General features: G+C 37.8%; 3 protein-coding genes across 5 annotated transcripts; all 3 read left to right on the top strand.

The window, feature by feature from the left end:
* Positions 1-363: 363 nt before the first annotated feature.
* lypla2 (lysophospholipase 2) lies at positions 364-6,996 on the top strand. 3 transcript variants are annotated; one of them, XM_058377272.1, is made up of 10 exons: positions 364-407; positions 2,229-2,320; positions 2,704-2,735; positions 3,275-3,340; positions 3,752-3,799; positions 3,878-3,948; positions 4,166-4,239; positions 4,908-5,009; positions 5,363-5,539; positions 6,147-6,996. In XM_058377272.1, exons 2-10 carry the CDS (start codon positions 2,243-2,245, stop codon positions 6,195-6,197), a joined length of 699 nt encoding a protein of 232 aa, XP_058233255.1. In that variant the 5' UTR covers positions 364-407; positions 2,229-2,242; the 3' UTR covers positions 6,198-6,996. The 3 variants fall into 3 exon arrangements, with proteins under 3 accessions (XP_058233255.1, XP_058233256.1, XP_058233254.1); XM_058377273.1 differs by having other exon boundaries at positions 378-413; XM_058377271.1 differs by lacking the exon at positions 364-407 and adding an exon at positions 1,247-1,270.
* Positions 6,997-10,364: 3,368 nt separating this feature from the next.
* On the top strand, positions 10,365-13,002 carry gatad1 (GATA zinc finger domain containing 1). Its single transcript, XM_058377323.1, has 5 exons — positions 10,365-10,696; positions 11,869-11,991; positions 12,076-12,135; positions 12,224-12,407; positions 12,489-13,002. The coding sequence occupies exons 1-5, from the start codon at positions 10,517-10,519 to the stop codon at positions 12,674-12,676; spliced, it is 735 nt and encodes a 244-aa protein (XP_058233306.1). The 5' UTR covers positions 10,365-10,516; the 3' UTR covers positions 12,677-13,002.
* Positions 13,003-15,846: 2,844 nt separating this feature from the next.
* On the top strand, positions 15,847-25,497 carry LOC131345451 (protein naked cuticle homolog 2-like). The gene is made up of 10 exons (XM_058378354.1): positions 15,847-16,044; positions 16,189-16,215; positions 16,307-16,389; positions 22,747-22,807; positions 22,959-23,047; positions 23,129-23,224; positions 23,338-23,470; positions 23,564-23,630; positions 24,181-24,308; positions 24,892-25,497. Exons 1-10 carry the CDS (start codon positions 16,020-16,022, stop codon positions 25,323-25,325), a joined length of 1,143 nt encoding a protein of 380 aa, XP_058234337.1. The 5' UTR covers positions 15,847-16,019; the 3' UTR covers positions 25,326-25,497.
* The last annotated feature ends 526 nt before the right edge of the window (positions 25,498-26,023 follow it).

Genomic DNA, 26,023 nt, shown 5'->3' with positions numbered 1-26,023 from the left:
GGGCCATCCACACAAAGTTGGGAGCATGAAATTATCCAAAATGTCTCGGTATGAAGCTGAAGCATTAAGAGTTCCTTTCACTGGAACTAAGGGATCAAATCCAACCCCTGAAAAACAATGATTTGGAGGGGTGTCCTAAAACTTTTGGCAATATAGTGTATATAATGTGTGTGTTCTCCCCCTTGTCTGTGAGGGTTTCCTTAAATACGAGACTTAGTTTAGACTTTTACATTGGAGTAATTAGGTGAGCAAAACAAAAAAACAAAACAAAATGCAAAAAAAACAACAACTGTTCCAATGTTTTCGACAAGGGTGGGTGTGAGCTGGAGGTGACGTCACCGCGAGCATTCCCCGCCCATCTCCGGCACAAGCAGCGGAAGTTCCGTTGTGACCTGGGATAGCAAGCGGTGAGTGTGAGTGTCTGCATTTACAGCGCTGGGCCTTCATTTATATTTCATCTTTTATTCGCCGTAACCTGAAACAAAAACAAAAACATGTTGTTGTTTTTTAAAATAAACACGTCATGGCGGAGCAGTGTGTCGATTAGAAGCGACAGCTCGGCTATTGCAGTGGTAGTTATAGAGGGAGCGGGATTAGCCAGACAATACAGTCAGCTAGCTGCATGTATGGATCTGTATGGGGGAATATGGAGCTGGCTGGTTAAGAAGGATTAAGCTGCTTATTTGCGGAAAGACTGACTAGCTACCTGAGCAATTCAGCTGGTTTGCTGTATAGATGAATGAGCCGGGAGGATTGCTTCACCCACCCCCGTTGTTTTCCATGTCCACCCTTCTTCCTCTTAGTTTGAATAGCAAATAAAGGAAGGCTCAAAGCGCCACACACGCTCGACGATCATTAATTGTCATCTTGGTGATTAGTAGCTGTATTTTGGCATGTGATGTACAGGGTAGAGACTGTATCAGAGGCCCAAATGTCCATCTGGTTAAAGATATTAATAATTATACACCGTGCTGTTTGGGGTGATCGATAAAGCTCATCTGTGTTGATGGTTGCTTTCATTTTGTTGAAGTGACTGGACCAGTTAGGGCCTTAAACCAGCCTTGTGGGAATTTATTTTCAGACGTGGAAAGGTCTAAAAATGGGAATTAAAAAAAAACATAAAATGAGTACCCAGTCACTTAATTCCTTGATTCATACACCTTCTCTGATCCAGACCTTGTGCTTTCCATGATACTGTTAATGATATTTAAAACAAACAAACAAAAGGTCTTGAAAAAGGGAAGCAGGTCACCTGATAAGAGCGGTGAGTACAGGTGTTTAGAAGACCTCTGAAATCTAAGATGTAAGACGAATTGAGGAACCAATGAAAATGTGGACACAATCTGTCCCACTTCATCTAGGGTATTTCCTATCCAGTTTAAGATCCGTACATGTTTCGTTTCATTGATGTAACCATTAAAGAAAAACATATTTTTCTATTGGGGGCAGCCTGCTGTTTTATTTTTCATATTCAGTATAGGCAGCTGGTCTTGTTGAATCTAATTCAAGTCAGCTGAAGTCTCGTGATGGCAGAGATGTGACTAAAGTAGCTCACAGACAGGTTTGTGCTGCTCTCCGAATTAAAAGCTGTTAAAGCCTCATATAGTCTCCTTTGTGTGCCTTTTATGTGGCTGAAAAGCCTGGCGCTAAGCCCAGATTAAGCAAAGTTACGCTAGTGCATAACCAGTATAGATATCCAGTGTACTTGAAGCACAAATAAATTTGACACATCAGCGATTTCTCTCACATCTTTACTTCATGTAGTCCTCACGTCTAAGCAGATACCTCAGTTCTAGTTTTATGCTAGTGTCATTAAACAAAACAGGTAAGCTTTCCCGGCTTGGACAGTAAAAACAATCGCCTTATTTCCATGATGTATTTACATCCTGAAGACTCACTTGTGCTTGTGTAGCTGTGAGTGTAACTGTTCAGAAAGCCTAATGATTCACCGCCAAGGTTTACACATTAACTGCTTTCTGCTTTACTTATTAGCGCTTTAAGTATTGTATTTCTCTTACATGTTGAAATAATTATGGCTAAGACTTAATATAATAATATAATAACTAAGACTTAATATAATAACTAAGACTTAATGCTTTTAGTTAATCAATTCTCAATCTGCTGAGTAAATGGAATGAAAACATTTCCGTTTTCTCCATATATCCTTCTACATCATGCCTGAGCTGTGTTATCTGGAATATAACATTTTTCTGAATGTTTTCCGAAAGCACCCTTCCAGTGTATGTGTGGCAACAACATGTCTGTGCCGCTGCTCGCCGAGGCTGTGACCGTGTCTGGGACAGAGAAGGAGACCGCTGCGGTGAGAAAAAATATTTTCTTGCATAGACCTGTATGATTATTTTTCTATCTGACTGTTCCATCTGGGGCTGTGATATGATTCAAAAGAATAACAAATGTTTAGCTGCTTTTTTTTTTTTCTTTTTCTTTAAAGCTTTATTCAGGTTTCATTTGTATGTTTATGGGCTATTGGTTCATGTAGATTTCTTCATTTGGTTTAACTGACTTTAACTAAACCAGCTGCTTTGGATAAAATGGGGCGATCTAAACATACAGCCTTCAGTAGCTAGTGTGTTTTTTTTTTCCAGAGACTCAGCATGGATGAGTATGAGTTGAACTTTAAGACCTGACAGAACTCTCAAGAGCTTTTCACTGTGACACATTTCACTCTTTTTTTCGCTACAGGTGATCTTCCTTCATGGTCTTGGTGATACTGGGTAAGTTTTGATTCCTGCATCTGTCCATAAGTGAAGACCCACATTGGTGGAGAGTTAAGCTGTATATTGCATACATGTAGTATTAAGGCATAGATCATGTAGAATGGGGCAAATGTGTGATCGTTGTGACTTTAATAATGACATGGTTTCAGAAACTGCTAACGAAGTTTCACACACAATAGTTTGTAGAGTTTACACAAAGTAGTGTGGAAAATTAAAAACCACAGAGTGAGCGACATTTCTGTGGATGGACACCACAAAATTGTCAAATAATTCTATTTCCTATGAAGATCAACATGCTGCTGTTTATTTTATTCTTCTAGAGCTACAAGACAAGTTCTCTATCTAAAGCTTATGAACATGAACAGCAGTAGACTGAAATCATTTCCCACAACTTTACCTAAATCATTCCTTCTACTTATTATGGACAATTTAATCGTTAAAACAACGAGCAGAATAAGACGTGTATGACATGTGACACTTACATTTATGACCAACTGTGTTTCTAATATTGTCACTTTTTTTTTTTTTTTTTTTAGGCATGGCTGGGCTGATGCCATGACATCCATTAGGCTGCCCTACATAAAGTACATCTGCCCACATGCGTAGGTATCTCGAATTGTGCCACATTAATGGGCTTTGACTAATAGAAAAGCTGTGTAAAATTTATTTTATTTATAAATGATGGTGTGTTAGTCTTATAATATCTACTTTCAAATAAAATATATTGTGAATTAGTGTGTTACTGTGTCCTGTAATAAACTGGTGTCCTGCCGAGAGTGTATTCAAGGGTTTCTAGGAAATAAAACATCTTTGAAAATAAAATGTCTCAATTCAACAACACATTAAATAATAATAAAACAAATAAATGGATGGTTGTGCTTTTCATCATTGATTTAATTTCTCAAAAAAATGATTTAAAATGCTTTAATATTTGTATATATGTGTGCATTTTGCTAGAGCATTTTTATATTTTTTAGAGCATTATTTACAAAGTCATTTATTTATTCCTATAGACCCAGAATCCCGGTTACACTCAATATGAAAATGACCATGCCATCATGGTAAGAAATGGTCTATTCTTAAGGTTTGAATATTTCTATAGAATGATTTGTGTGTAGTAACTAGATTATTTTATTCAGGTTTGACCTGATGGGTCTAACACCAGAAGCTCCAGAGGATGAGGCTGGCATTAAGAGAGCAGCAGAAAACAGTAAGTAAGAAATGAAAGCAATATTTATACCGTAGATAAAAACTGTCATATTTTGAAGACTAATTGTTCTTATTGTTTAATAGTTTGAATTAGTTCATTAGTTGGGTAGATTTCATGCTCCTAAAACATCACATTCATAGAATTATTGTAAAATAAAACAAGATTATTTCATGATACAGTATTCTGACCAAAGATTTATTTTCTCCTTCTTCTAAAGTCAAGGCCATTATTGACCATGAGGCAAAAAATGGTATACCTTCTAACCGTATTCTCCTTGGCGGATTCTCTCAGGTGAGACAAACAACCATCAGTCCCAGAAAAGTTCTATGCTGGAATATACACTGATCAGGCATAACATTATGACCACTTGTCTAATATTGTGTCGGTCCCCCTTTTGTTGCCAAAACAGCCCTGACCCGTCATGCACTGTGTATTCTGACGCCCTTCTATCAGAACCAGCTTTAACTTCTTCAGCTATTTGAGTAACAGTAGCTCATCTGTTGGAACGGAACACACAGGCCAGCCTTCGTTCCTCACTTGCATCAATGAGCCTTGGCCGCCCATGACCCTGTCACCGTTTCACCACTGTTCCTTCCTTGGACCACTTTTGATAGATACTGACCACTGCAGACCGGGAACACCCCACAAGAGCTGCAGTTTTGGAGATGGTCTGATCCAGTGGTCCAGCCATCACAGTTTGGTCCTTGTCAAACTCGCTCAAATCCTTACTCTTGCCCATTTTTTCTGTTTAACACATCGACTTTGAGTCAAAATGATCACTTGCTACCTAATATATCCCACCCACTAACAGGTGCCATGATGAGAAGATAATCGGTGTTATTCACTTCACCGCTCATAATGTTATGCCTGATCGGTGTATATTGCTAGTCGGGAATTTTACACCTGTAATTTGCATCCAATCTCTTTTATAAAAGACTTATGCTTCTTTGTTTCACCAGGGTGGAGCTCTATCACTGTACACCGCTCTCACCTGTCAGCAGAAGCTAGCGGGTGTAGTCGCTCTAAGTTGTTGGTTACCACTTCATAAGACCTTTCCACAGGTATGAGCTTAGAGAGGTGTTTTTTTTTTCATGTGTATTTTATAGTCATATGTTGGATATAGACATTAAAAACAATACATTTTTGCTTCACACAGAGTCATTCATGCATTAACCTTGTCTACGTTAGCCCATTAATCTGGTGAGATTAAACACGGATAATGTTGCTGTGATTGACAGGAGAGAGAGTATGACCGTGTTTAATCTCCTAGACTCTTATGTCCCATTTCAGCATTTGATGGGATCTAAACTCGGGTGTTTTAAAGAGAAAATCGGATCTGGCTTTTTTAGCTGTAGCCTTAATGTGGCCCATGTGAACAAGCATGTGGATGTGTTAATGTTGTTCCTCTCATTAGGCAGCGAGTGGCAGCGTGAACAAGGATATCCCCATTCTGCAGTGTCATGGTGAGATGGACCCGATGATTCCACCGCATTTTGGGGCCATGACAGCTGAGAAGCTCAAGACCATCGTGTCCCCACAGAAAGTCACTTTCCGCACCTACCCAGGGCTCATGCACAGCTCCTGCCCTCAGGTGAGTCTTCTCAGGTGATGTGCACTTTACTGTAAACAGCAGATCTGCCACTTTAAAGAGCTTCAATCAATTTTGAACACGGTTTTATAGTTTGATTTTCATGTACGTTGATATTTTATTACAGAAACATTATACTCTAACAGCTCTCTTTTATTTATTACACAGTGCACTATTTTGGGAGTTTTGTAGTCATGTATAATGGCCCAGTGGAGAATATCCAGTGCTCTCGTAAAATCCTAAAATATTTCTAATCCAAATAAAGTAACCCAGCAGGTTAAGAATACGTGTAATGCACTTTGCCATTGAACATGTTCAGAAATGAGTAAGCTGTACCATTCTTTGGTTACCCTGTAAGTATACCTTTTGTAACTTTTCTTTTACCAAAAAGGCTACAAAAAATAATGGTACCACTGCAACAACAAACAAACCAATGTACAGTTTAATTATTTTGAGAATATAGTAAAGCATCATTTAAGGGTAATATTTCAACTCCAGGAAGTCTATAACACACTCAGGTGTGTCAAGCCCCAGTGGTTTTAATAGTATTTTGTAGTAATATGCTGTACATGTACTCCTGTTAACGCTCTCTATGTGGGTTTGTGCGCAGGAGATGTCGGCCGTGAAGGAATTCATTGAGAAGCAGTTGCCCCGAATCTGACCTTACTGTGACCCTTAGTCAACGACCTCTCACCTCTGACCTGCCATTCTCCCACAAGGAAACAGCCATAAGCGCCCCTATTTCTCTCGCACATTATACACTCACACTTACATACACACACACACACACACACACATTCACACATGCAAACAGAGGCATACACATCTCTCTGTACAAAATGTGAATACGTTCCTACATTGGTGTTTCATGCCTTGCTTTGTAAATTCATATACAATTAATGGACAGTAATTTGAGATGACGTGTCATTGTACATGATGTAATGTTCAGTGCACACACAATACACACATGGTCAACGCATTTACTCAGTTGTACCCCACCATATTTGGGAGAATCGCTGCTTTTTCATTATACATTCCCATTAACACTGAAATGTTAACCAATTTTTCTGCACATTTTAGTCTCACTCTTTCCCACTCCCTCTCTGACCCTCCCTTCCCTTTCTCTCTCTCTGACTCTCCCTTTCTCTCTCCCTCTCGCCCTCTCTCTCTCTCTCTCTCTCTCCCCCTCTCTCTCTCTCTCTCTCCCCCTCTCTCTCTCTCTCTCCCCCTCACACGTGCTTTACGATGAGAGCATTGTTCTTCTACACTGTAACTGCTGCCGTCTGGAGTGACTCATGCCACACTGCACTGCATGCTGCTCTCAGTCCATGATGGCAGGGAAAGAGGAGGAGCGCCATGCTACCTCCTGGTGCTCTGGTTTACGCTGAATATTTTCTTTTGGGTTTGATACAATTGAAATGAAACCTAACGAAACTGCTGAAATAAACCAAATGAATGAACCATGTCAATTTTCCATCATGCTTTGTTGGGTTTTTTTTTTTTTTTTTTTTTTTTAAAGACTCATTCACGTTGTCTTTAAGGTAATTTGTTTGATTAGAAAGGCTGCTTGCAACTGTGCCATATTTACTGAGCCCTCGGGTTAAGAACAGAGTCATGATTTTTATAACCGGAAACATAAAAACTCAGTCGTGGTGGGTTTTTTTTTTTTTTTGGAGAAATGGGAATCATTTAGAAAAGGTTTACTGCGTATTTTAGTGTGCATCACTCCAGGTGGCATCATTTCAGATCCCTGTGTAGAAAAGTCTTTTCCGATTACAACATTTCTTCTTCTTGACCACCAGATTGAAATAAAGGCCACAATTGGGGATTTGTGCAGCAAAAACAGACACAAAACATGATCTCTTAATGGTAGGGTTCAGCTGTCATGTGTGTGTGCATGAATAAGACAGCATTCATCTGATTTAATCTCTGATTGTGGCTTTTTGTGGTGGGGTGATGGGGAGGATCATTCATTTGGGGTTTTGTTTCTATCTGCATAAATATTACATTTCAACAGGTTAAAAGGTGAAAGGTCAGGGTTACAAAGGCTGAACTACAGCAAATGCAACATGTAGTTTCTTTAATCAAGTAACAAAGGAAATTTACTAGGATCCATACATTAGATGCATTGGAAAAAGAAGGACATGGTTTACAAACTTGGTTCATCTCTTTACATATTTGCTTGTAATGTACTTTTAAAGCAGTTTAAATGAAATATAACAACAGATTGTTGTTTGAATGTTATTTCTCACTTTACTTTTAGCTTGATGCTTTCCACCACATTATCTCAGTATTACTTAATTATGTCCTTTTCTCTCAAAGTCCTGTGTTTTCTGACTTCTGCTGGCCTATCTGCCTTTAGCACCCCTGCTTTAATTTTTTTTTGTAGTAACTACTATTAGTAACTTAATCAGTTCGATTCAGTAGTGTGTCTGGGGTCTCACGGCTTGAATGTTTTGTCATTTGGGATGTGGTGAGGCTGTGCTTGCTGAGCAGAAACTTTTGAAAATGTGGGTTAAACAGTGAACTTATCAAAGGGTGTGTTCTTCCTGAGTTGTATTGTATCATTAGTTGATATTTTATCATTTGTGCTAATTTTCAGAATTATGTTGTACCGTCATCTGTGTCTTTATTTGATCGAATGTGCTGAGGGAGAGTTAGTTCTTTAATATTTTACCTAGACACTTGTATGTGGAATAAATCATGCAAACTGCAGCAATATAATAGTCTTGACATTTCTTTTGTCTTCCTTTGTGCTCCGTGTACGACATGCAAGCAAAAACGGACTGGGATTATGTACACAGTTAAACACAAAGTCACTTAAGAACACTCAAGGAATAGATGAAATCCAATGAGATTGAATGCAACTTCATTGTTGCAAATGATTTTGAAGCTGCCAAGGGAAATGTTCTGCATAATTCATGTGTTTTTATCTTACAGAAACCATATTTTAGGGGGAAAAAAAATAATGGTGATTATGGAAAATAATCAAGTGCAAACCTTCCTAGAATACATAACAAGAATTAAAATTAGGATAACTAATTCAATTAGGTGAATGATGTGTATGTAGGTATTTCATTTGTAGGTTATAACTAAGCCTAGTTAACCTAGTTAACCTAAGTCCTTTCTTGTACTAATCCGTCGTACAAGAATGACATATCTACATAACAACATCCCTGTGAGACAGCAAGATAATTTGGTGGGGTTTTTTGAAGTGATAAACAGAACTAGCATAACATATCAGAAGTGTTATATATCTCCACTCCATTACAGCCTTTAGGATCAAAGTTCTAAGCTCTTTGTCAGCGTGAGTAAACGAAGGATTTCTGTGTGGTTAGATATGAACAGAACAGAAAGTGAAAAATCCACAATTGCAAACAGTTTTAAATATATATATATATATATATATATATATATAAATTTTCTTGGAATACAGCTGGGCATAGAGCACTGGTTTAGCCATTGAAAAGTATTGGGTAGCAGCTTAGGTCTGGCAGTGAAGATTAAATAAGCTCTAAAATGATTCATGTTCCAAATTTATTGTGGCATTTCACCACAAATGCAGATGGTGTGGACTTTGGTACTGCTGCTCCTCTAGGAGAGCGAAAGTGACTCCACCTCATAATGATCTAAGGAGGATTTATAATGTGGTTTTACACTACACACAGGGTCAGTGATTACAGTAATGAAGTGATAAGCAAGATAAATCCAGGCTACAGAGAGACGGAAAAACAAATCGGGGAAATGTATGCTCAAGGCAGCATTATTTGCTGTAAAGTGGCTCTGTAAAAAAAAAAAAAAAATCAAACCCAGCTTCAAGTAGTGCAGTACACAAGGCAAATGCAAAGAGGCTTGGATCTGGGAATTGTTGAAGTCATAGATAAAAAGGGTTCTCCATAATTCTTTGGATGGTTACTGGTTGAAATAATGTTCTGCTTGTATGGTGTGTGTACAGTATTTTTGCATACACTGCCAACATTTTATTTTATTTTTTTCACATATTAGGTCACAAGTAAAACAGTGTAAATTCAGTAGCAGGGCCATGTACCTTGGGGCAGGTACTAGATCATGATTTCAATAAACCAACTCACCATAACTGACATCCAGGCATAGAATTTCAATGAAATGAATACAGCATTTCTTTAGTAGTCAGGGGAAACTTCATTAGGTGCTCTAACAGTATGGAGCTGAATATGAACTTAATTAATAGGGGTATTAAATCTTACAAAATCAAATTTTAAAATTCACCTCACATTTCAGTATATTATACTGATTATAAATGTGCTTCTGATTTTGAGACATTTATAGATAGATAGATAGATAGATAGATAGATAGATAGATAGATAGATAGATAGATAGATAGATAGATAGACACTTTATTCATCCCAACGGGAAATTTACAGCTTCCAGCAGTACCCACAAGCACAGGTAATAGGGTAATAAATAAAATAAGATAGGAATATAACAAAAAACAAAATAAAACTAAATACCGGAATTTAAGGGTACAAAACATAACAAAAAAAAATATAACAAATAACAAAATATTAGAAAAAATATAACAAATAACAAAACATAAGAAAAAATATAACAAATAACCTATAATTAAAGAAATATAACAAAAATACTAATTATAAATAAATACTAAATACTAATTATAACTAACTTTATAAAAGGAACACATATAACACTCTATTCGAAGCAGTGATAGGGCTCTATTTATCTTTACATTTTTAAGTGTTTTAATTTATTTGTTTCTACATTATTCTAGCGTGTGTTCAAGGCTAAGAAATTTGGTGTCTTTTATTTTGGGGTCTCTACTGACGGAGCCGGAAGTGGTCAAGCGGAAGAGCGGTTTTTGCGCTGTGCAGAAAATGCAAGGGCAGTTTTGTTTGTTTTTAATGTTTTCTCTCTTAATGGCGTGCTCTCGCGCGTGAACAGAAAACAGCAAAGGTTTTTCGAGTTTCTTGTGTAATGAAAGGATGCCGCTGGGTTTGAAGCCATGTTGTGCTGTCTGCAAGACGAACTCGTCGTCTATGTGGAAAAAGGGAAACCAGGGAGAAATCCTGTGTAACAACTGTACAGCTAAAAGCACCATCATAGGAGCAGCAGGACTGACCGTGTCCACCAACACGCAGCAGAGCAACGGCGGGGGAAAGCAGGTCTGTTTTCACACAGCACTGTTATTTCATTAGTACTCGAGCTCTCTAACACCAAATCATATGGGCAAGGGCATTCACAATGGCTTCATAAAGGTCTAAAGGTTATATTGTGGCTCCCATGTATTGGGAAAAGTTTTGGGACGTCTGCCTTTACATGCACATGAATTAGTGTGTAATATGGAGTTGGTCAGGCCTTTGCAGCTATAACAGCTTCAAATTCTACTGGGAAGGATTTCCACAAGGTTTAGGAATGTGTTTATGGGAATTTTTGACCATTCCTCTAGAAGAGCATTTGTGAGGTCAGGCACTGATGTTGGATGAGAAGGTCTGGCTCTCAGTCTTCACTCTAATTCATCCCAAAGGTGTTCTATCAAGGTTGAGGTCAGGACTCTGTGAAGTTCCTCCACACCAAACTCACTCATGCATGTCTTTATGGACCTTGCTTTGTGCACTGGTGTGCAGTCATGTTGGAACAGGAAGGGGTCATCCCCAAACTTTTCCCACAAAGTTGGGAGCATGAAATTGTCCAAAATGTCTTGGTATGCTGAAGTGTTAAGAGTTCCTTTCACTGGAACTAAGGGGACAAGCCCAAACCCTGAAAAACAACACCTGAATTCAATGATTTGTAGGGGTGTCCCAAAACTTTTGGCAATATGTGGTTGTCATAGGTAGTGTATGTGTACATATGCCAACATTATAAAATGTGATTTTACCTTAAAATGAAATGCTGTAAAGTGGTCTGGCTGGTCAAAGCATGAACAAGCAACAAATAAGCAAATAGCTAATAATACTAATAATAATTCTGGATTGTGAATAATAAAAAAAACAAACAAACACTAATGGCATATTGCAACAGAATGGTGTTTTGTAAACAGACACTACTGTTGACTTTATGCTTAACTACTTAAGCTCTGTGATTTCAACAAGCAAAAAAACGAAGAAATAGTAAGCTAGCTTTCACCTATAAAACAATGCAGGAAGCGGACATCTTGGTTACATCTCACAGAATGACTCAAGAACTGAACTGAACTGAAAGGTCGCCAGAGTTTAATTTGTTTGCAAGTCGTTCTGTAATCTTAATGATCAGTTTTCTGAAAGTGTGAAAACACCCAAAATTAATGTCTACGTATTTTAATTTCTTTGAACCTTTGTGTATTCTGGTGTGTAAACAGTCTAAACAGGAAATCCACAGACGATCAGCACGATTAAGAAGCACCAAGTACAAGGCTCCTGCATCTGAGAAGAAAGTTTCATCGAAAGGAAAAGGAAGACGGCATATTTTTAAACTTAAAAATGTAAGAGCTCATTTATTATGATATATTTGGATATTTTAGTCTTTGCCAAGTCCGTCAAATTCGGCTGTTCTTTCCACCCCGCAGCCTATCAAAGCTCCCGAATCTGTGTCCACCATAATCACGTCAGAGTCGATCTTCTACAAGGTATGTAAACCTACTCCTTCACTTTTCTAGTTCCATGTAAAACAGATCCATTTTTCCAGGAACTTAATGACATGTTCCCTTTAAACAGGGTGTTTACTATCAGATAGGAGATGTGATAAAGGTAACAGACGAAGAGGACGGTAAACCTTATTTTGCACAGATCCGTGGTTTTGTTCAGGACCAGTACTGTGAGAAAAGTGCTGCATTAACATGGCTGATTCCTACACAGTCTAGTCCAAGAGACTACTTTGATCCAGGCACCTACATAGTTGGTAAGTTTTATATACAGTATTCTTGTTTAGAGACACATTGGCAGAAAATATGAAGGTTAAAAAAATGTTTTAATCATATAGGTCCAGAAGAGGATTTGCCCAGAAAAATGGAATACCTTGAATTTGTTTGCCATGCACCATCAGAATATTTCAAGTCAAGGAGCTCCCCATTTCCAACAATACCTAATCGCCCAGAGAAAGGCTACATTTGGACCCATATTGGACCTACACCCACTGTGGCAGTCAAAGAAACTGTTGGTTGTAATTAACTGTAACCTTATGAACTGGATAATCAAATATTCATTAAGAAAGAATTAGTATGTGAAAGGTAAAAGGTTCTTTCTCCTGACCATATATTTTGATGTTCCTCATGTGACTACCAATGTGACTATTTGATGGTTAGGTCATTACCAGTCTAAACAGGTAACACGTGAAAACGACACACATTTCCTCAAACACATTTTGGAAAGACTAATCTACATTGTATTGTTCAGTGTAAAGAGAACAAGGCTAGTCCTCTAGAAGACCTCATCCCTGCCCATGAACATTGTAAATATCAGATAGTTGGACTTTGTGTTGGATGTTCAAGAAGAAACATGTCGTTGTAAATAAAATGCATTTGTTAAAAAGAAAAAAAATGAATGAAATGAATTGGTCCATTGATTTTGTTTTCCACGTTTCTGAGAGATCAAATTAATATTTTCTCATTCACATATACATCATACACAGTACAACTGCAGCGAAATGTTTTTACAACTCTCCTTATTATAAAAAATAGAATCAAAATGTTTTGGTTCAAAAAAGGGGGGGATTTAAAATATTAAAAGAAAATGTATGTGCTTCCTGTGCAAGCATGAGCTTAAACAATGTCCTATGGCCGTTTTCTAGGATCTTGGAGATAATAAGTTTTCAGTTATCCCACATGGAGTCATTTTCTCCTTTTTTTTTAGTTTTATTATTTTATTTTTCAAATGAATTAAGAATGGATTTGAGTGCTAATATCTTACCTCTACCCATACCATCTGGGAGTCACATTCAGACAAGCACATTTAAATCAATAAATGTGTGATTTTAATCTTTTTCTCTCTAATGATGTGCAACCTGTCCATCCTTCTACTTTCACAAAGCAAGCAATTAAGTCCCAAAATACATACTTGTTTACTATTCTGGACCATTATCTTGTACATTACATTACATTGACCTGTGTTAGCAGTAGTGTTTGGATTTCAAAAACCTCTCGTATTTCTTTAAACCTACTAAAATGTCTCATTTACATATAAGCCTTCTGAATTTTATATCAAATACTTTTGAGTGTAAGGGAGGTTTGTATTAATAATTACATATAGATAAATAATGTGCACACAGTGTAAGGTTGTTACATTGGCTATACTTAACCAGTCCCATTACATTGTTCTACCAAAAGCATTTAAATTTTTAAGGGATAAAAACCTTTTCTTTTTCATTAGTTTACTTAGTTTTTAGTTTTCCATTTGAGAGGCAGCCCACAACCGTGATTACAAAAACAGCAGAAGGCTTAAGAGAATATTCAACTGCACAATTTGGGTGACTCTGTGCCCCTGATAGCTTCAGACCCTTGTTCTTGACTGTCCCATTTTTTTTTTTTGAGCTGTGGGCTATGAGCTTACAAGTTTACAAGTTTTGATTTTTGCTTCCTGCCCAAAACACTTTGGACATGTGCATGATGAAATGAAATTGTTAAGTTAGACCAGGCTTTTCCAAAAACTTTCCAACTTTGTGGCAACAGTTTGGGGAAGGCACAAATAAATATGGAGATATAGCGATCTGGGCGTCCACATACTTTTTCATTTATTGTATATGACTGCTATAAAAGGTTTTACCCCGTAAAAATGAAATGCTTTTGGAAGAACGATATAAGGGAGTTAAAGTGTAACAACCTTACACTGTGTGCACATTATTTGTATGTAATTATTATTATAATTATTATTAGTAATTATTATTAACTGATTTGTCAAACCTTCTTTCATAACATAAACATTTACATTTTAGTTCCATAATAACAAATTTTTTTTTTGTTTTTTTTTTTAACTGGATATTTTTTTAATTTCACGTGTTCACACAATTTTCACCCAGGTTTTCCCAGACAAAACACTGTCACCGCTAGAGGGCGCAGCAGCACACCCTTATACATCCTTATACATACTACTGATTACAGATGTTTGAGTTGGTATGCATGTCACTTATCTCTTCATATCACATAATTATTGCTGTCTGAATCTTGAGTTCATTCATAAACCGATCATGTTAGTAAATAAAAGCTAATATAAACATAAATCATAATTTAGGTGCTATATATATATATATATATATATATATATATATATATATATATATATATATATGGAAAAATAAGAGACCACTGCCCAATCTCCAGATTTGATCCCTATTGAAAACCTCTGGAATGTCATCAAGAGGAAGATGGATGGTCACAAACCATCAAGCAAAGCTGAGCTGTTTGCTTTTTTGCAAAAAGAGTGGTATAAAGTTCCCCAACAGCAATGTGAATAACTGGTGGAGATCATGGAGCCAAAACAGAGCCAATAACGGGGTTATTCCACCAAATACTGATTTCTTAATGTTATTTAGCCAAAGCATTAACACAGTTTGTTTACAAATTATTTGCATTTTGTTTTATTTGAGTTATTAAAGCTCTGCAAATACTGCATGATCTTGGGTTATTGTGATGTGCTGTCATTTCCTTTAAATATACACTCTAAATAACAATAGTTATATTTGGAATTTAGGAGAAATATTGTCAGCAGTTCACAAAAAATGAAACAAAACTGTTCATCTCACCAATACATGAACCTGGAAGAAATAAACATAAGAAACTGATTATTTTGCAGTGGACTCTTATTTTTTTCCAGAGCTATATATATATATTTGCTCTCATTTTTATTTTTGATCACATTTTGTCCTTTTTATACATTTGTATATATAGATGATTTTCATTTGTATTTATTTTTCTTGTTATCTAAAGCAGTCTCTGGCAGACGTGCACTTCATGTGGTTTTATAATCTGGTGGCACTTTTATGTGTGATTATGATAGGCAAAATCTTTCTGCCTAAATACATAACAGAAATCATTAAATCAGAAAGATAACTAAATTAGGCTGAACTGAGACACACTGTTTGAGAAGTCGACTGCATCTCACTAATGCTCTTGAGGCTGAATGAAAACCAATTTCCCCACAGACACACCTCAACATCTAGTAGCAAGCCTTTCCAAAAAAAGAGTGGAGGTTATTATAACAAACAGACAGAGCTTATGGACGGCTGTCCACAAACTATTGACCTTGCCAGTCGTATAGGTAATAAGCAGGCTCCAGTTGCTGCTCAATAACCAATGAGTGTAGAGAGGCGCGTCTAGCGTGGAGGGCGGAGGGGTTTTCACTATGTAAGATGTGCAGAGGTTTCAGGCTCACAGGAGAAGAAAGCCTCAAGTGGAACATTCTCACACGGTATGGACCAACCTAAACACAGCCCTGTCACTTCAGTCCTCCTCCGCCAGTCATGGCAAAGAGAAGCCTTCAGATTTTCCTAACAGGCTAATTAAATCTTTAAGAAAGGAAGATGGGGCTTTTGCAATCGAAAAATGGTAAGATGTATGTTTATTTTTTGTTAATAAGTTAATATATATATATATATATATATATAGTGTATAGTCGGACTATTTTAATAACATATAGTGTAAGCCAATTATATATAGAGTATATATTTTAATATTTTCTGTTCCTTTCAGCATGTAAACGCAGGGAGAGTCCAGAAGGTATGTAAACTGTGATATTCGACATCGTTTTGTGGATATTTTGCGTTGTTGAACAATTTTGTGGACAGTTTTGGTATTCCACTAATTTTAGGAGGCACTTTGGCGACTGGCTCTTTACTCCTGCAGGGAGAGTCGACTCATCACACCGAGTCAGATAGAATCCGACTCAAGCAGGTAAGAGCTAACGCACACCCATTCAACACTTCCCCTAATAACACACAGGACATGTCACACACCGTGATGTTAATCAGTAAAAATAACCAAAATGAGATGACTTAACATTTTCACCTCTCTCTCTCTCTCTCTCTCTCTCTCTCTCACACACACACACACACACACACAAGCACGTAGGCTATAGGATGGAATAATAGTGCCTAGAAACATAGGAGCACAAAATACAGCAATATGGAATATATTTGTATGAATTATTATAGACATATGTAATCATTTCTACGATTCTGTCCTCAGAAGATTGTCAAATAAGTGTTGGCTGCCTGTAAATTCAGTAAATCACAGTAGTTTTGTCCAGTAGCCACTTGTCCTATACAAAAAGGCACTAAAAATGTGTTTAGCTCAGGGTAAAAAAAAAAAAAAGGTAATATTTTATTGCTCTTATCACCAAACTCTAGGTGCATTTGTGATTTTTTTAAAAAAAGCTAAATCTTCAGCAATTTCGGAATTTACAGGGTTTTTTTTGTGTGTAAATACTATAATTTGTTGGCTTTACCACAGTATATAATTTAGTACTTCTGCAACATTGATATACAAATGTTTTTTCCAAATGCTTTTCTATTGTATGGGCTCACACCTATCATGGTATTCTGCTTTTTCACCACAGTGCAGTTTTTGGACTGAAAGTGCTCTGTAAAGCTTAAGTCATTTTCACGAATGGATATGACACTTTTCAAAGTAGCTTTAACTCTATATTCATTACACTCAGAAACCAACTCTATGCAGATGGACTATGCTTGGGAAGGGTGCTCTTTCCTGTCTCTCCTGCCCTCTCATTCTCTCAATTGAGCCTGGAACCTTCATCACAGTGTGAAATGCATATGGCTGGCAGCCAGAAGAACAAGGCCCTTGAATTCAGCTCCACCGCACATCTGGTACTGGTTTTGAAAACAGAGAGAGGCTGGCCTGGGAAAACAGGGGGAAGTGGTTGGAGGAGGAAGAAGGAGGTGTAGTTAGTGGGAGGAGTGGCATGACAAAGGGTTGTGGGAGACCACTTATGAAATGGAGATGACTGAACTTGGGGAGTAGGGATGAGAGGCCTGGGGTTAGTGAGGTTTCCTCATGCCCCAGCTCAGTCTGTTAAATATCTGTTGTTGGTTAGCACTTACTGATATAAATATTATAAATTTGTGAGATCTGCCCTCAAAGGTTACAAAATAATTAATAATGAAGTATATTGAGGTATGAAGTAAGATTTTTAAAAAAGGCTAGTCCAAGACTACAGTCTAAAACAGCAATACAAAATACAGGACATATCAGTGATAACTTTAACAGCATAGACTTTATGTTATAACTAGAATTAATTTCTGGTTACGCTTTGCACTTTTTAACTATATTGTAGACTATGGTATAGTAGAATGGAAATATTTTTATAATCGCAATATCAAGTGTGACACAGATGAGGATGGGTTCCTGTTTGACTCTAATGGTTTCTTACTCATATCATCTCAGGGAGTTATTTCTTACCACCGTCACATCTGGCTTGCTCATTAGCCATACATTTAAATGTAAAATCTGAATGATCAGAATCAGAAATGTGTAATTTATTTCCTGAATTTTAATATTTCTGTAAAGCTCCTTTGTACAAAAGTAATGTGCTGGCCAGTTTTAAAGCTTAAAGTTATCAGTTAAAGTTTACATTTGTTTTATATGTCGTCACGTCTCCGATTTACTTTGTACAGTTTTCATTTTAAATAACGCAAATTGACAACAGAGTTGCTGGTATTAGTTAATACTCCCCAAATTCTGAGCATACTGTGTACTTTCACAAAAAATATGAGTTTAATGGCCTTGATATCTTCTGGAGATGAGATTAGCATGGATGATTTGTGAATTCTCTGGATCTAATTATAACATTTCCCTTTTGTGTGAATCATAAAGCCTGGGACACTTGAAAGGGCCAGGCCACTCAAAGCATCCAGTGTTTTCATGAAGAGTCGGGAAGAAACCCCTCTTTCACCCTTTTTCCGCTCACAAACGCACTTCAAAGGCCAGGGGGAGGGGAGCGTGTGCCGCAGCCACTGAGCCATGACTCTGTCTTGAGGGCAAAAGCCTGAAGTTGACCATCACTTGTTTACTCAAATGGTTCAAAATATAAGCCGCTCACATGAAGCATGATAGTTGTGTATCTCATGATTTCAGTCAAGCTAGAACTGGTCGACCTACCATGTGTTACTCATACTTGGAGTAACGCAAATGAAAACGCAAATTTTGGTTAAAATGTTCCTGTATTTCAGCTAATGTCCTGCTATGTCCCTTAAATCTTCTTTAAGCATTTACCTATTGGGCCCTTGCTAACCAAAAGTCTTAGTAAGGAAACAAACAATCTTAAGAAATGTAACGTATCAGTAAGAGCGCACCGTATTTAACTTGAAACAGTGTTTGTATAATAAACAAAGAGCTTGTTTCTTCCTTTTATTAAAGAGAAATGAGATACACTGATTTATGGATTAGTGTCGAAGTCCGTATTCTTGACATCCTAGAAATGCTCTGAAGTCTCCCATCAACACTTCTGTAAAGTAATGTGAGTCATGCTGAAGTACTGATACTCACTAAACAGAATAACAAAGGCTCCATTCACTACAAAACCTGTTTGCTTTGACAGACTTAAAGAATGCTGGCATAAAAGACAATGCTGTGGATTCTGTTTACTGTGTAGAGAATATTTAGTACTAGCGTGTACGTTGTTTACAATTCAAAGCTTCAAGCTTTTACTATTCATTAGTGTGTTAGAATAGTCATATTATTTGTTATATTACTATATCAATATTCAGTAATATTTAGTTTTTCTGTGAGCAATGACAGGATAAACACACTATAGCTTTGCACGTGAGTTGCAACTATAAAAGATAAAAAGCAGTCATTTCCAAACTCCATATCAGTGAGGTCGGTGTATCAGAACGTTTTAGCGTAACTCAGGCCCTGACCGTATCTTAACCTGCATTGGGTTGGTGATGATGCAATGACTGTAAACCCCTTCTCCCTCATCATGTAATAAGGCTTTAGTCCAGGTGTTTGGTGACAGGAAGTGAACTGAAACAAAGCAGACCACTGTTCCCAGCACTGTGAGTGGGTTCAGAGAGTGGTGTGTGTGGGTGGTGGAGAGGAATCAGGGTTGGTGGGGGTGGCTGGTCTCGCGACACCCAGTGTAGGGCAGGAAAAGGCCCCCCCTTGTGTTGGTAACATGAGTACACATGAAAGGCCCTAGAGCAGGCAGAGCGTGGCAGTGGCTTGGCTGTGATGATGGGAGAGATCACTGGCAGAAAGGCCAGTCACTCACTGCTCTCGTTTGCAAAGGGCTTTGTTCTCCTGCACTGGGCTGCACTTTAGGATTTATGGTCACACAGTGTCCTTGCTCTTTGCTACCGGTCACTTCATTATGTCTGCCTAACTGGGACGAAGCATTTCCCAGTTTGTTTGAAGTTTAATTTGATGCAGGTCACTCATATGTATGGCAGATGTTTCCACAGGTACTTGTCTATTTTTATGGTGCAGTTGTTGGTGTGAAACATATGCCGTGCACATTTTGCTTTTAAATGAGTGAAAGGTGGGTGGTAATATAAAGTGACTTAATGATTGGGGTGTCATTATGCAGTCTGATGTAAAGTCTGGCAGGAATGCTACAGTAAGTGCTTTCTGTAGGAGCCCTAGTTTCATTATTCTTCATAACTCTAGGTGGCATATGTTTATAGATGGATAGTGATAGTAGTGCTAGGATCAGGAGAGATTGTTTATCTGATGATTGTGATCAAACCAGATCAGAACACATTGAATGCACAATCCTGGGTTTTTCATTTTCCTAAAAGCATTGCAAATTTTTGAACGTCTTAACTGGTTGAATGAGCGTTAAAGGTGATGCTTATTCTGGCGTTTGTGCTGCAGTGCTTTTGGGAAACTCAGCCCTGATTGGTCAGAAGGTGTTGATTCGTTTTCTCATGGCAGCTCTGACTGTAGTTCCCAGAGCTATAAGATGATAACATTTCTATACAAGTTAACTTAATCCATTTATTTATAAATGGATTTAAAATGTGTGTGATTGCTGATATGGAATTTTTTCACCTCTACACAGTTTATCATTGTAATGTTTCAGGCGGAGTTAAAGCCGGTCTTTCAAATTGATCATGAGAAAGTCTTTAGGGCAGAAGGCTTTGTGGGTTTTTTTGTAACGTGACAAAATGCTGTTTTTCTGATAAACTTCAAGACAGGGAGAAAAAAAGTTGGTCGTTGGTGGTGGAATGACAGTTTCAGTGATATTCCAGAACATGAAATGTAACTATAAATGTAAATGTATGTACATTTTTAATAAATAAAAAATATCTAGCAATAAAACCAATAAGACACTTCAGGACACGATGTTATTGGAACATAACTTCAGGATTGTAAAGAACTGTACCACCCTGTTGGAAATACCCATATCTAAGGACATGTTTAATAAATCCCTGCAGATTTGCATCTTTTTTTATGTACAGAAATTACACATGCATCCACAACAGTTAATATTGATGTATCGGGTAATTACAAATTGAATATAACATTCTAAAAGCACAGACATTTATGAAAAAGGATTAGTGATTAGTAAATGTTAAATGAAAGGAGAAGTCAGGAAAGTCAGTAGCTGTCTTTTCCCCCCTTTTCTCTTAAAAAAAAAATTCTTGGTTAAGTTTCAACACTGTATTTGTACTGTACTGTATTTAGACACTGATGTTGTAATCTATTATTGGCACTTAGAAGATGTTCCCCTAGAGGATAGTGTAATATTAAATGCCTTTGAACAACCAGAGTCAGTAGATTAAAAACACTTGTATACAGCAATGAACTACACTAGAGAATTTTCTGTAAAAAAAAAAGTGTGGGTTTAAAAAGTACTAAACTCCTTTGTACTACTAGACTTTCTTCACATATCCCATCCTTGGGGGTTGGGGTCAGAGCGCAGGGTCAGCCATGAAGCAGCACCCCTGGAGCAGGGTGGGTTGGGGGCCTTGCTCAAGGGCCCAGCAGTGGCAGCTTGAACCCCAATCTTCTGGTCAACAACCCAGAGCCTTAACCACTTGAGCCACCACTGCCCCTCAATTCTTACTTACTACTTAGTAAGTATTCCAGTATTACAAATAAAGCAATACCTTTCACTGTTCTTATATGAAAATATAAAAAACAAAGCAGATGAATTTTAGTACAATCAGTGTAAATATCTAGTTTAGACATTTTACTTGCATATTTTACAAATGCCAGATTCTTTTTCTTACACAGATTTGGTCAACAGCTGAACAACCAGCAGTCAGTGTTTACAGCAGCAACCAGATCTACTTCTAAAAAGACAGCGAAGTCATGAATTATGAACGTAATTAAAGTTTGCCAGTCTGATATGTAACCTTGATGGAAATCAAAAGATTCACACAAAATATCCATTTCTTTTCTAAATATTGTGTAAGCAACACGTTACAGCCGCTTTCCTACCTTTTATTTGCGCATAAAGTCAGCAACAAATATTTAGAGCTTCATTACGGCATCTCTCTTTGTGTTCTGTACTTAGTAAGTAAGACCTAAGTAAGACTAAGTAGTAAGTAGGTCTTTAAGACCACCCTGTTTTATGTTGTATAACTCTGGTTTGAGGCCTAAGAGTCAGCTTTCATATCTGAAGTGACCTGCGGGGATTTGACTCGTCTTCTGCACTGTTTAGGGGCACATGAAGCAAATTACGCCAGAGTGATTAGTTAAGATGGCAAGCTGTTTTGCACTGTAGGCTGTTTTACTTCCTCCTGCTAACATCAACAGTGCAAAGCGTCTGGAAACAATTGTGCTCGAGACCACAGGAGTGCAAAGAATGAAGTTAACTTTTTTCTCCCCTTCGTAGTGGATACATTAGGGGGTTGATTGTAAACGAAGACAGACAAAGTGGAACAAGGTTCCGTGTGTGAGCGCTTTACATGTTCCAAGTGAAGACTGGGGGGGGGGATCACAGATGTATTTTTATAACTTTTTTTTTATAGTCTTATATTTTATAGTCAAGAGGCTGTAAGTGCAAAAAGTTATGAAAGATATGTGCATCTGTCTAGAAGGATTATATTTCAGACAAATTTAAGTTTGCACAGCTTTTCATTAAAAAAAAAAAGAGATAGACACAAACTTGGAACATATATGAAAGCGCTGGCTGAAGCTTTGAGCCTCTGACCATGGATATACTACAGCTTTACAGATGTGCCGGATTCTCCAGTCCTCTCATCTGCTCACGTCCCTGCCAGATAGACAGAAAGAACGTCCAAACATGGTTATTTTCTCACTGTTTCTGTCTTTTCTCTGCAGGATGTGTGTGGAGCAGAGCTAAAGGATGATCACTTCTTGGATCATGACTGCCCTCTGGAGGGTAAATTTAAAACCCTGATGAGATCTTACAGTGTAACACTGTTGAGTATTGTTAAATATCGCCAGTGATGGGGTTCCAGCTGTGCTGTTTGAATCATTCGGATATACAGTAAATGTTTTTCATTCACTTGAGCGTTTGTTTTTATTTGCAGTAATCCTGCCACCAGAGAGAGCAGAATGCCAAAGTTACAAAGTTTCACCGGAAAATGGAGATCCCTCGAGGAGGAATGCAAAAAACGATGTGAGTAAACGCCCTGAAAAGACTACAAACGATTGACATTACGATAGGTCAAGTGTGAAAGTATCATTTCTTTTGCTACAGGACATGGAGTGTAACGTGCCTGTTGGGGATGAAAATCACCAGGAGTGGGTGTTTACTTTGTATGACTTTGACAACAGTGGCAGAGTAACCAAAGAGGTAATGGTAATGATCAACATTCTGCATGGAAAAATATAAACAGAACAGTGTCTCATATTTGTGTGTGTGTGTGTGCGCGTGTGTGTGTGTGTGTGTGTTGTTTTCTGCTGTAGGATATGTCTAGCCTGATGCATACCATCTATGAGGTAGTGGAAGCATCAGTCAAACAGTCTGCACTCTGTGACAGCAAAACTCTGCGCGTCAAATTGACTGTAACACCCTTAATAACCAGTTCCAACAGAAAAGGTGAGTCTTTCCTCAAGTTGATTGAGAACAGATTTTTCACTTTTATGTGATTGAACCCAGTATTGATCAGGTGGAACTTTACTCCCATGTTAGAGCGAGATATGGGGTTTCCACAGAGCAAGCAGGAGCAACTGGAGGAAAACCACCCCATTCACATCAGGTCACCTCATTACTTAAAGTTCAATTATTCCATTTTAGGATTAGGGTAAATGTAGATTATATAAAGGTCTGTGTAAAATATTTTAGTCTATCTAAGTAACAAACTAAACAATGGATTTCTCAGTCATGGGATAAAACTGTTTCAAAGCAGGTAGCTTTGCCTCCTAACAACCCTGACAACAGGAAATAACTTGTTTTGCAATCATTTCACAGCATTTAATGTACATTTACTTCATTTGGTAATACAGAGTGACTTGCTAAGCAGTTGAGGGTCAAGGGCCCAATACTGGCATATAGGCAATGCTGAGATTTAAACTCAAGAAACTCTGTCCGTTTTCCATGATCATCTGATAAACACCCTACTATGATAGCTCTCTAAGTTGCCCATAGGTTTGAATGTGCATGCATGTTGCCCTGCAGTCTGCTGGCATCCCACTCAGGGTGTCTTCCTGGAGAGGAAAGTGATGTAGATGCAATAGGATCCAGTCTGATGCACAACATTGTGTTACGGTGTATTGGAAGTTTTTTAGACACACATTTTAACCCCACAGAGGACAGAGCACAGATCCTGCTGTAAGTCCTGAGAAGAAACTTTCCCGCATCGATGAGAACACAGAACGCAGAAACCACTACTTAGACCTGGCTGGGATTGAAAACTACACCTCCAGATTTGATGCAGGTATTACTGTGGCACATTTATTATCCATGTTACATTTCCATGCTCAGTGATGTTGCTTTTAAAGGAAAAGTTTTAATAAAAAAAAAATAAAATAAGGAAAAATCCCAGCACAGTGAGATTGTGTGAGCAGCTTGGCAGCTAGGGAATTTATTTTTTTTTAATTAATATTTAATAAAATTAATACTAAATATTAAATTAATTTTTCTAATAATTTAGCTTTGACTATTTCAGTCAGCCATGTGAATATACATGCCAGAATTATGATAAATCAGACTAAAACTGTTTAAGTAATGTCAAACACACACAAAAAGTATATAGTGAACCAGTAAAAAAAAATAAGGAGGAGGGTTTTTCTTACATCATCCTGAAATAATGTTGTACATTCTTGGCATGTAGAAACTTACACCGGATCAGAAGGGGCTTTTCCTGTCAGAAAGGGCTCATAGAAGAAAGCTAAGAAACTATTTGTCTATTTGTTGAAGGGTCATATTTTAGAAATATGATATCGTCATCAGAGGCAAATTTCCAGCATAAGTCCTTTAAAAAGCATACATTCACTCATTGAATACTTATCTGATTTCAGATCACACACTCCACTCCCCCTATGAGGAGCAGTGTCAGGAGAGCCCAGCACACGGCACACGCTCTGCCATGCGATGGCCTCAGCTTGATCGTGGCAGTCTAGGGAAGTCTGGTGGCCAACGCCTTCCCTTTCTCAGGTCTCTGCGGAGCCGCAGCAAATCGAACAGGCTACACGGGCATCACCCAGTCAGCTGGTGCTGTCCTCCTGCTCCCCAGCAGCAGCCTCTGCACTACAATCACAGTAAGCGTGTTCATGCCAGGCCTCGTGATGCCACATCAGCTTCTGTGCCTCATCCGGGGCTAGACTTGGAGCTCCAGCCTGGAACAGGTGTTTCACCTGGTGGTTTCATGCCTATGGCTCAGAGGCATGAGCACCATCACCTCCATGAGCATCACCATCATCACCACCATCACCACCATTACTATTCATCCTGAATGCAGCCTCTCAGAAAGAGAGACAAACTGAGAAGTTTTGGGAAGTGATCCAAAAAAATTGCACACAATCTTTCATAAATGACTTCCAGGATCAGACGTGGAAAGATGTGGACAGTGTTTCTTCTTCTTCGGAAGAAAAACTCGAATTTGTCAACTGTCTGAAAAAAACTATGCAACATAGGGCGCTATGTTTAATAATGCGTCATTCGCTTTTCTCCATTATCTATTACTAATAAGTAATTGCTTTACTAGCGTTTTGTATTAAGTTCAATCAAATAATTTCAACTAGATTCTGATAAAAAATAAAACTTACATTGCTTGTAAATAGAACTGTGCAGAATTCTGTATTGGGATGGAATGTAATACATTATTGTATATTTTTTCCTGAAAAGTCACTGATGCGGCTGTTATTTCAGAAGGCAACTCACAGACTTTCCAAGCCCTGGGAGACTGTTTGGAAATTCTGTTTTCTATAGAAATGACCACTCTTTTTATACAACCTATATTTCTAATGTATGTTGAAATTGTTGCATATTTGCGCATTAAAATATATTACAATATATATATATATATATTTGACCCCTTTTCCAACAGTGACTATATGATGGCTTTTTATACTGAGGACAACTGAGGGACTCGAACACAACTATTACAAAAGGTGCAAACATTTACTTTTGTTTGAGAAAGCAACATTATGA

The sequence above is a fragment of the Hemibagrus wyckioides genome, linkage group LG24 (genome assembly GCF_019097595.1).
Source record: "Hemibagrus wyckioides isolate EC202008001 linkage group LG24, SWU_Hwy_1.0, whole genome shotgun sequence".
Lineage (NCBI taxonomy): Eukaryota > Metazoa > Chordata > Actinopteri > Siluriformes > Bagridae > Hemibagrus > Hemibagrus wyckioides.
The sequence above is the reverse complement of the archived record's forward strand: the minus strand, read 5'-3'. Positions and strand labels throughout refer to the sequence as shown.

Coding starts and splice junctions, on each gene's coding strand:
- lypla2 (XM_058377272.1), top strand. CDS start 2,243: ATGTGTGGCAACAACATGTCTGTGCCGCTGCTCGCCGAGGCTGTGACC. Junction 2,736..3,274: donor CATGGTCTTGGTGATACTGG/GTAAGTTTTGAT, acceptor TTTTTTTTTTAG/GCATGGCTGGGCTGATGCCA. Junction 5,540..6,146: donor TGCACAGCTCCTGCCCTCAG/GTGAGTCTTCTC, acceptor GTTTGTGCGCAG/GAGATGTCGGCCGTGAAGGA.
- gatad1 (XM_058377323.1), top strand. CDS start 10,517: ATGCCGCTGGGTTTGAAGCCATGTTGTGCTGTCTGCAAGACGAACTCG. Junction 12,136..12,223: donor CAGAGTCGATCTTCTACAAG/GTATGTAAACCT, acceptor CCCTTTAAACAG/GGTGTTTACTATCAGATAGG. Junction 12,408..12,488: donor TCCAGGCACCTACATAGTTG/GTAAGTTTTATA, acceptor TTAATCATATAG/GTCCAGAAGAGGATTTGCCC.
- LOC131345451 (XM_058378354.1), top strand. CDS start 16,020: ATGGGGCTTTTGCAATCGAAAAATG. Junction 16,045..16,188: donor GCTTTTGCAATCGAAAAATG/GTAAGATGTATG, acceptor TGTTCCTTTCAG/CATGTAAACGCAGGGAGAGT. Junction 23,471..23,563: donor AACCAGTTCCAACAGAAAAG/GTGAGTCTTTCC, acceptor CTCCCATGTTAG/AGCGAGATATGGGGTTTCCA.